A 10,967-nucleotide genomic window follows, 5' to 3' on the forward strand; every position below is an offset into this window, starting at 1 on the left:
TATCTTAGTCATGCTGTCAATCATTATATCTTCCATATGTAACAATCACAATGGTCTTATTTTTCTGAATCAAAAGTGTTTTTTAATCGACTATGCTAGCAATCATTCTTGCTCTTCAGTTCATCAAATATTCCTTTAAAAAGGTTTGAAAAGACTCTTGCTTATGAAGCACAATTTATTTCAAAAGTAACAAATGTTCTTATTCTTGAAACAATTCTCAAGTAACTTATCGAACAACTGTTTCTTAATCTTTAGGGAACCCTGTGTCAGCAGTTGTTACCTGCAATCTTTTTGTTGTCCCAGCACTGAGGAAGATGCAAGGAATTCTGGATCCTCGTCCAACTATTATAAAAGCCAGGGTAAGAGTTTTCAAATAAAAGGTGAGTTTTTGAGGTGCTCTGCTTAGTTGCACTAGTATCTCAGAGCTGAAGAAATAACCTTAAAATAGCCTAGAGCTCAAAGAATTCAGGTGAGGTATTGTAAAAAGAGAAAGCACTACAGAAATGCATTTAAGATGAATCATAACTATTGAGAGTGGACAGTATTTGATCAGTAAACTATTGATTTTACCATTGATTTTTGTATTATTTTTAATAGAATATTGATGCTCCTATTTTGTCAGTAAAATAAGGATATGATTTAAAAAATTGCTTCTAAGGAAAGATGCTCAGTTAAAAGTCTTGGTCATGCAGCTAATCTCTACACCTCCAAATCATTATTAGACACCATTTTCAAGTCCACATGAGGCATTAGTGAATTTTACATAGACATAAAGTAAGAGTCCCTTCCTGCCTGTCCTAATCTTCTCTCTTTAGGCCTAGAGGAAGATTAAAGTCCCTGTGGGCCTGGAATAGCTGATAAAAAGCAAAGAACAGCTCATCCCTGAACAGTTTCTTGCCCAAGGAATGTCAGTAATGGACAGCTGTTTCTTCCCCAACAACCCTTTTAAAACCTATGGCCTATCTAACTTTCCTTACAGGAATCTGTAGTATAAAAATATTTAGTTTGCAAAGTGATAATAGCATTGCAATTTGAACTTAGTTTATAAAGATTTATACAGCTCCTACAAATCCAAATTTCACCAAAAAAATACAGATTTTTTATGAGACAGAAAAACTATTCATTTGTTCCAGTGCCTTATAATCTTCCTAAATTCCTTTTTTCTGTATTTTACAGTTATCAGTTTAATGTACTATTTCAGATTGCATAGCTTTTTTACTGATAATAGGTAAATATTTAATACCTTTTTTAATGGAAATGTATCTACTCCATTGCCTTTCTATCTCGAACCTTCCTTGGTTTAGAATATCAAAAGTTGCTTTGGCAACAACATTGTTTGGGGAAAGAGCCAAGGACGTATGATAGGATAAATTCATAGAGATACTAAGAGTGAAGTTTGGGGCAAAACCAACATACATGTATTTGGTCTAGTCCAATCAAATTAACCTCTTTATTTCATACACGTTATTTGCATCTGTGAGCTAAATATGTGCCCTTGGAGAGGGGCATTTTAAATTTCTTAATGTCATTATATTCAATTTGTGTGTTTTCTACAGTTATCATGTGATGTAAAATTGGACCCTCGTCCAGAATACCATCGGTGCATACTGACTTGGCATCACCAAGAACCACTGCCTTGGGCACAAAGTACAGGTTAGTGCTTACACTACCTTTTTCTGCCTTTGGCAGTTTTTGTTGAGTTCACAAGTTTGAAACATGAAATGTAACGAAACACAAATGATTGGTATTTTCTCTAATTTTGAATAGCATGTAATATTTAAAACCATAAACAAAAACATGTAAGTATTAAGGAATTCCCCTCTCCAGCCTTTATCCTTTCGTGCTTCAAATTAGGCTCATGAATCTCACCCAGTTATAAAATAAGCAAGAAGCATGAACATCTTCTGATTGTTTCAGTCTCCATTATATGCATATATAATTATACTGTATACTTGATGCAACTTAGATCTAGTGTCTTCTATTTGCCTTTTGAAGTCTTGACATCAAATATTTCATTGTATGTAGAAAATATCTAGGTGGGGGAGAGGAGAACATATTTTATTTACATATATAAAATTGAAAGATTTATTTGACTGTCGGGAACATCATTTCCTTTAAGTACTAAGTAATTAACAAAATTGGTGCTTCCTGATACGAAAATTCATGAACCAGATGTCTGGCTAGGGAATGAAATAGGTATTTTACTTTTGCATCTGGATTCTTTACTTGGAGAAAATGTTCATTTTGAAAACTAAAACAAGCTTAACTTGCTGTGTTAAACTAAACTAAAACTTAACTTGCTGTGTTAAACTAAAACTAAAACTAAAACAAGCTTAACTTGTGGTGCAAACCCTTCAATTATATTATTATATCCCATATTTTCCTTTTCCAATCACTATTAGTAGGTATTGCAAATAATTCAACAAGACCCTTAGCTTCTGAATAAAACATCTTTCTGTATCTAATCCTTGAGACCATCCAACAGGCAGTCAAAAGTTGAGCCTGGCTGCTTTACAGGGTTAGGTAGTAGATGCAGAGGAACATTTTTTCCACAAGCAAAGCACCTCATTGAATGATTTGCACAGCCTTGCCATACAGTAAGAATCTCACAGAAATAGTTTCAAGTGGTTGTAATAGTGACTCCGTAGCTGTCATAACTTCCTATTTAACACCCTCACCCAAAATTCCCTCTCCGAAATAAAAATGCTACCCTGTTTCCCTGAAAATAAGACCTCCCCAGATAACAAGCCCAATCAGGCTTTTGAGCCTGTGCGCTCAAATAAGCCCTCCCCGAAAATATTGCAACACAGCAGCAGCCATGAAGTGACCACGCTCTCGCCTCCTGCACCTCAAAAATAATAAGACCTCCCCAAAAATAAGGCCAAGCATTTATTTTGGGGGACCAAAAGAAAATAAAATCCTGTCTTATTTTCAGGGAAACACGGTAAGTTTTTAATTTATATACACTAGAAATATACACGTATGTATGTTTGTATGTATAGAATGCAACTTCAAGTAAGAACAATGTAATGTGTGCATGTTCTCATTGCCAGATTCACTGTCAATATTAACCTTCCCCACTCATATTTATGTTAGAAGACTCTTCAGAAGGACTAAAAGTCTCAAACATTGCAGTAAACCTTTTAAAGTTTTAATTGGGCCTCCTCCACCATAAAACATAATAAATTATTCTTTGTACATTTATGGAATCTGTTTTGCAGTCAAAAAGATTGTTGCTAGTTCTTCTCTGAAAAGCTGTTTCAGTAATCTTGTTAGGAGCATATGAAATTGTGATATAATTACTGTAATGGATCATTTATGTTAAAAAAAATTGCACTTTAAGCATCAGCCCTTGAATACTTTTAAATGAGTTTGTACTTAAAGGATGTGTGGTTCAGCTAGAACACACACATTTTGCAAAAGTTCTCAGATTCAATCCCAGCATCACCTGCCATTAATTGAAAAGAATCCTCATAATATTCTAGAAAAATGCATTAGCATTGACAGCATTAGACAAGACAGACCAATGGTTTGATTCAATAAACAAGTTTCCTATATTCCCATGTAAAAGAAAAATAGTTTAATCATGTTTTGCTTCCTTATTTTTCCAAGTGTCTCTCAAAGAAAAAAGCCTAGCTGAAAAGTCTTTAATTGAAAGTGATGAAGAGATGATTTTGCTGTAATATTACTGTATTGCGAAGAGAAGAGCTGCGCCTTGAAAAATTGGACATGTTGCCCAATGCAAAAGTCAGATTACCACCAGTGCACCCTAGAAATAAATCAGATAAATATCTAAATGTTGATTTATGTTCCATGAACATTTATTGTGATAGTATTATTTTAGAAATGTCATTCCAGTCATTTTATTATAACAACAACTTTCAGTATTATTATTCACCATCTGGTTTTAAATTCTGTAATATAATAATTAATAATTAATCCTTTGAAGAGATAAGTATCAGTTTAACTTTCAATAGACTAAATCATGAAACCTAATCCACTTTGGGTTACCAAAATAAAATAATGTAAGCTTCTCAGTGGCTATCAGTAACATCTGTAGGCTGCTTACAATTTTTTTAAAAAATTGCATAGCCCTAAAAGGAGAGAAATAGTTCTGGTGTTATGCACTGTGCTTTGGTTTCCTATCAAATCTAGGCAGCTGTAATGAGAAAGAATACTGTATCTGATCCCTAATAAACTCCATGCTGCAGCAGTAGAGTTGTAGTAATACAGGACTGCGTTAACCACAATTGGTACTTTTTAAGCTGTTTGCTTTATTGCAGAAGACTTCTTTGAAAAGGTGGTTTGTAGTTTGGCCCTATTAACTTCTGGGTTTATCATATCCGTGGCCAGTATGCAATTCTCAGATGATAATTTAAAAGGAAAACCATTAAGATTAAAAAGATTATTTTTGACAAAAGAAATATTGGTATAGTTCACCCCATATTATAATGCTGTTTGGTAATGAAAATTAATATTGTACTGTAAATATTATGGGGGAAAGGCTGACAATTCATTTCTTGTTCTATAGCTAATGATTTTTTTGGCTTTCCATAGGGAATCAGATGAGCAGTCGTCTGATGAGTATGCGCAGTGCCAATGGACTGTTGATGCTACCTCCAAAGACAGAGCAGTATGTGGAACTTCATAAGGGAGAGGTGGTTGACGTCATGGTCATTGGAAGACTATGATGTTACCAGCAGGAGAAAAGTTTTGATGCATGTCCACATATCATTGACTGTATCCTGTAATATGCAACGGCACAGCTAGTTTTTCTGAATTGGATAAAAGTTGATCAGTATAAACACCTTGAACTATATTTCAAATGGATTTAAATAAATACCTTTTAAAAAAAACTTCAAAAACAAATCTTAAAAGAATTTATTCTGATTATATCAAAGCAACTTTTTCATTTCTTGCAATTGCTTTGTGTGTTCAATGCTAGTTCCAATAGCAGTAGCTTTTAGTAGACAGCGGTAGGTGCCTGCAGAACTTGTGTTTTTTCTCATCTTTAAGATTCAACTACTTATGCTCTTAAAACAAGGCTGTCTGCTTATTTATACTAGTGTAGACAACACTTGGATTTTCCCTTATTAGTATGCTTCATAACTGCTTCACCAAGAGCTTCTGCTTGTTCTTTATCGTATCTCGTGTTGATGTGCACAGTGCCAAAAGCAGAGTGGCTGCCCTGGGAACCCGATCAAGCCCCAAGGTTTTCCTCCTTGCTGCGCGTTCAGGGATACCTGTCATCCCAGCAGCCACCCAGCTCAGTACTATTGGGCAGTAACTGGATACCTTTTGTTTAAACAAACAAACAAACAAAAATTGCTTCCTTAAGTGCTGACAGCCTTTTTAACCAATACATTTAAAATGTACAGAATTAAAATCTTTAAAAAAAAAAAATCAAAGACTGATCTTGTACAGATATTAGTGTTACCAGCATTCATGTGGAAATTAAATAAGAAATAAAAACTAATGTTAAACAACTCTGTACCATAACATTTTCTGTAATGATACTGAAATTTAAATGAATAAAAAAAATCCTGAATCATTATTTAAAAGGTGATTGTGTTAAGCCTGTTTTCAGTCTTGGGGAAAGGACACAGGGTTCAAAAATTAAATGAACACAAATATATTGGAGAGGAAAAATTGCTGATGCATAAATTTTGAATTTAAAAGGTTTTAATAAGGTTGTGTTATTTTTCTTGAGTAATCTTAAAACTGCAATCCTTGGAAGATACTTTAACAGTATAATTTATGGACATCACCAATACCGATTAACTTAAAATATAGGATTTAAATCATCTAAGAAACTGACGTAAGCAAAAGAAATTGTTTAACAACTGTATGGAATATTTCTATGTTTTAAAAATTATATGCCTCAGGAACACTATTGCAGTTAAGTATGTATAATTGGCCCATAGTCATTTGCATAATGTGACACTTCTAGGTGTTAAGTAAGTGAAGGAAATAAATTCAGTATGAATAACTAATGAGATAATCTGCAAGATTAGGATGCTGCATAGTGAAAAAATATTTTGAGTTTAGGTCTTCCCCCCACATAGCATTATTGCTCTCATGACTGCTTAAAACACTTGTTTTTTAAAATTCCATAAAGAGGTACATAAATTATAGTTTGCCTTAACATTTGTTGCTAATAAGCTGTAAAAAATATGGTGAAATGAGAAATACATTTTATTCTAGACTAGTATTAAGGCTAGTAGAAATACTATCCAATGTAGAATGTAGAGCTTAAAACTGATTTGATATTGACCATGGCACTTCATGACTGACCGCAATCCTATTTCCATTTGGGAATAAGCCAAGCAAGGACAGTGAATATTTCTTCTCTAGAAGAAGAATAAGTAGAGTAATGAAAGTTTAACACTGTTTAGCTTAATGTCAATAGTTAGAGTTAGATAATTGCCCTCTAATAACTCCTTGGATTTATCTGCCCTTTTCACTGAACATCATAACCAGATTAGAAATAAAAGTGTGCTTTCTTAAACAGGACACTTACAAAAAAAGCAGATTAAGAGAAAATGCATTGCTTTTCATTTTTGTTTAAGTTAGGTAAAACATCTTTTTACGAATGAAGATAATATCACCACTTGTTGATAATAGCACAAAGACATTTGTATAACTCTTGGAAAGAAATCACTACCTAATCTCATTTTGTATTTCAAAAATCTTGTTTTACAAATGGCTTTAATCCAGATTGATTCTTTGGGCAGTCGTTGATACTGTTGAGTCTGATTTTTTCCTGTGTATATCTATAAATTTCTGCTCTCCACCAAAAATGCCTTTCTGTTTGTATTTTGTAGTTCTCACACTTCAGTGTTCTAAGATTATTTGCCAACACTGGCATGTTCATTCACTGTTTCCTGTGCTAAAGTAAGTTTTTTGCTATACTATACCTGTTGACAGGTCCCTTCCTTATGCTTACTAATATCTCTTCTCTGAAATTTATCTTATATTTCACCTTATATCTATATTCTTCGGGTTATACTTTCTGTGCAGTTTTTTTAACCTTTCCTTCAATTCTGAATAGATATATAGAGTATTGTGTTCTAAAGGAATATATTCACAGCAAACTCCCAAGTAGACTCAATGGCTCTCAGAGAGAGTGCTAATGACCAAATGACTGTAATCCTTCCATTCCGCCCTACCATCCTGTCAGAAGCTATCCTTCCATCCCCCACTACCATACAGTCACAATTGATGAAGCTTTTTGAATGAGAAGCAAAGCAGCTTCTCTTTGCTCAAAGAAAAACAGTCCAGTTGCCTTTTTTAAAAAAACAGTACCTTTGAGACATCTATCACTAATATCTTAATTATATTAAACAACTATTTATTAACTTCACATCAGCTTTGATATTTCAACTGCCATCAGGAAAATCAGAAAAATAGTAAAAATTTGATGAAATAATGTTAAGCTATGTACTGGCCAATTACTCCATACAAAGAAATTATACAGAGAAACTATATAGGGAAACACTGTATATGAATGGAAGGAAAGATGTAACATTGAGGGAGAGGAGCAAAATAGTTAGCTGATAATAATCTATGCTGGCTGGGTACTTCTGTGAGTTGAAGTTAACCCATCTTGAAGTTACAGAGGTTAAGAAATGCTGATCTAATGAAGCAAGAGAAATTATTTCTGGAAGAAAACAACAGTTTGCAGAAGGTCCAGATGTCAAACAAGCTAATGGTCTGAAAGACCTTGTTATTTCTTAATAACTACAGGTCAATATAAGTAGTACATCCGTAGTGGCACAGTGGTTAAGAATGCAGTATTGTGGGCTACTGCAGTTTGGCGGTTCGATTCTCACCGGCTCAAGGTTGACTCAGCCTTCCATCTTTCCGAGGTGGATTAAATGAGGACACAGACTGTTGGGGGTCATATGCTGACTCTGTAAACCGCTTAGAGAGGGCTGTAAAGCACTATAAAGCGGTATATGTCTAAGTGCCATTGCTATTCTAGTCCTTGACTTACAACTGGTCAATTAACAACTGTTCAGTTACAATAGCTGCACCACCACCATCACGACTACCATCAGTCATGTTTTGGGTATTTGGTAACTGACTCATCTTTACAGCTGTTTGCAGCATCCCATGACCACGTTACTGCAATTTGTTGTAATTTTTTGGCTGGTTTCTGGCATTCACTTCCAATTTCCAGCAAAATGGTTGCTAGAAGTATTGGGGACAACTGATTTGCTTAATGACTGTGGGATTCACTTAATGACTGTGGCATTTGCTTAACAACTGCCACAAAAAAAGTGGAGAGGGAAAGCAGGTCCAATCACATGATGCATTGACTTATAATCACAAAAATTCACAACCGTAATTCTGGGCTCAATTAGTCATACATCAAGGACTAGCTATATAAATAATGTTCAAATACTGCTATCCTTTGTACACTTTGATAATAGTTCAATTTTAACAGAATGGTAGTCCAATATGTAGGGAACCATTGGTCCTCCACCTGTTTTCTAGATGATGTGCTTTTAGGGGAATAAGGTATATTGTTGTTGTTTTAAATAATATAATGTAATTCTAACATGTCCTTTCATACATTTTTTGTCTTTACATTCTCTTAAGAGTTCTTTTTCACCATCCCTTGTTCAGTTCTGAAATTTAGCTGTGCCTTCTCTCTGTGTATGGATCAGTTGGTATCAAAATCCTTTCTAGATCACAAAAGAAGTCACCTATGTGTGAAAAAAATAAATATGTTGTGTGTGAACAGAATGAATAATCACTTTTTCCCCCAGACCTATTTCTAAGGCATTATTATAACAATTATATTTCTCATTTTCTCTTACAGAAGGACATTAAATTTTGTCAGCCTTTATGTCATATGTAAAAGATAACTGGATGGCTACAGTAAGAGTTTTGCTAATATATGCCAGTCTCTCATATGTCACCAGTTCAACCCTTATGGGAACTGACTAGAACTGAAAATTATCATCTGAAAGTGGTTTAGTGCTCTTTGTGAAAATTACTAACATAATAAACTCTTCAACTCATCTGTCAGAGAAAAGTGAAAATAGAATGTGGTTGATTGCGTTTGAAAGCAAAGCTCTTAACCATTTATTCTTAAGAATACCCATAATCTTGAATGGAATATTAAAATATTTGTTATAAACGTGATCAAATTCTGCCTTTGAAATCTTTATTTTATTTCTTGATGAGATTAAAGATTTCACTTCTCTTTGTTACGGATCATATTCACTAATCTTCTATAGTTTTGATGAGTATAACACCTCCAATATTAATGTGCAGAAAGTGTCCTTCTCCATCAATTCTCACTTCCATCATCACACCTGAATGCCAATGATTTACAAAGCTAACTATTGCTTCTTTCCTCTGAAAAATGAGGAAGTTGTAAGTCCAGGCAAACATGACCAAACTTAGTCATTTATGCTTTGTGGGAAATTTCCTTCATTTGGAGCTTTCTTTGCACCAAGAAAACCATTTAGTCATGAGTTTTGAATTTCGCTCAGCATAGCTCTCATTCACCTTTTACCTAAAGAAACAAAGTAGCACTCATGAGAGCCAACATATAAATCTGTACAACCTTGAATCGGAATTATTAGCACAACCTTTCTAAGACAAATAGAAAGAGGAAAAACAGATTTTTTAAAAAAATAGATGTATTCTATGCAACGCTTTGGGGTCTTGGAAAATAATGGAAAATGGAAGATGGAAAGGAAGCTGAGAATGCAACCTTTTAGAACCATTGGCTTACTTTTAGAGCTACAATTTTTGGATATAATCAATAACTATCAATATCTGCAAGAGACGTATTTTTTTAACCATTGAAAAGGAAATTTGAAGAGTCAACAATACAAATTATCTTGTCAATTCTATAACACTTGAAATGGCTGGATGGAAGTAGTATGTTACCTATAAGATACAGGATGAAGATTGTACTGAATGTCACTGCCCGCTTCCATTTTCACACCAACACTTGTGCTGTTAGGTGGAAGCAAACAACAGCACTGTGGAAAAGCAGAGTAAGCAACTCTGTTTAAATGAAATTACTATTATTTGCAGAATTGGATGGTGGAGGAGGTGAGATTGAAGAACAGAAGTTAGCAATATATGTACTCCAAGCACCCAATCTGTGATCTGCAAACTGAGGTTTCCTCAATCAGATTCCTTCATAAAACCATCTTAGAGTTTCAGCTGCTCTTTTGCTTTCCACTCCTCCCAGGAATTCACGCTAACTGAAGATATAGTCAGTTTTTTTTTATTTCTCACCTAAGTCTTTCTTACAAGAACAAGAAACTTTCTTACAAGAACAAGACACTTTCCATTAGCTGTGTTGTTGAAGAATTGTAAAGTTATATTTTACATCAATGAAACTATAGAAGGTCTTGCAAAAACTTGCAGTAGCGATCTGTGATTGGAAGACACTACTTGAAATTCTGGACAATAACAAAGACCACCACACAATTCACTATAATTACAATATATTCTGTGCTCATCTAGGAAATCTTAACTGTATGCTTAACAAAATCATATTAAAAAAATAATCGAGCTAACTTTCTATTGAGAATCTATTCCACAGAAGTCTCAAATTAAGGATATGATGAACACACAATTAATGCAGACTGTTTTTCAAGCATGCATTTTAATATCTAACAACTATTTTTATATAGCATGAATTTAATAAGAACCAAACTGCTATGTTACCTTACAATTTGCTTTTAAAGATACTTCTTTTTTTGCTGAAGTTTACCCAGCCAAATGATGCTGACTCTGTGCCTAATACACAGAAATGTTTACCTTTCCAAACATACTCAGGAACTTAATTTTTGCTATGATTCTTGGAGAAAACACTTGCTTCTCTCACCATGAAAAGGTTAAGCAAACATTGTAGTGATTCCTTTGTCTGACATAAATATGCTAATAAGGCATTATTGTCTCAGAACATGCTGGGACTGGATAGGTTGGTTTAT

The 10,967-nt window shown here is 34.1% G+C and overlaps 1 protein-coding gene across 10 annotated transcripts in view; it reads left to right on the forward strand.

The window, feature by feature from the left end:
• GPHN (gephyrin) overlaps window positions 1-5,561 on the forward strand; it is a 231,627-nt gene extending 226,066 nt beyond the window's left edge. For all 10 annotated transcript variants that reach the window (XM_032227446.1, XM_032227414.1, XM_032227482.1 and 7 more), the window contains 3 exons: window positions 256-359; window positions 1,557-1,653; window positions 4,558-5,561. In XM_032227446.1, the coding sequence (XP_032083337.1) occupies window positions 256-359; window positions 1,557-1,653; window positions 4,558-4,691 (335 nt within the window). In that variant the 3' untranslated portion in view covers window positions 4,692-5,561. The remainder of the gene's footprint in view (window positions 1-255; window positions 360-1,556; window positions 1,654-4,557) is intronic.
• The last annotated feature ends 5,406 nt before the right edge of the window (window positions 5,562-10,967 follow it).

The sequence above is a fragment of the Thamnophis elegans genome, chromosome 1, assembly GCF_009769535.1.
Source record: "Thamnophis elegans isolate rThaEle1 chromosome 1, rThaEle1.pri, whole genome shotgun sequence".
NCBI classification, from domain to species: Eukaryota; Metazoa; Chordata; class Lepidosauria; order Squamata; family Colubridae; genus Thamnophis; species Thamnophis elegans.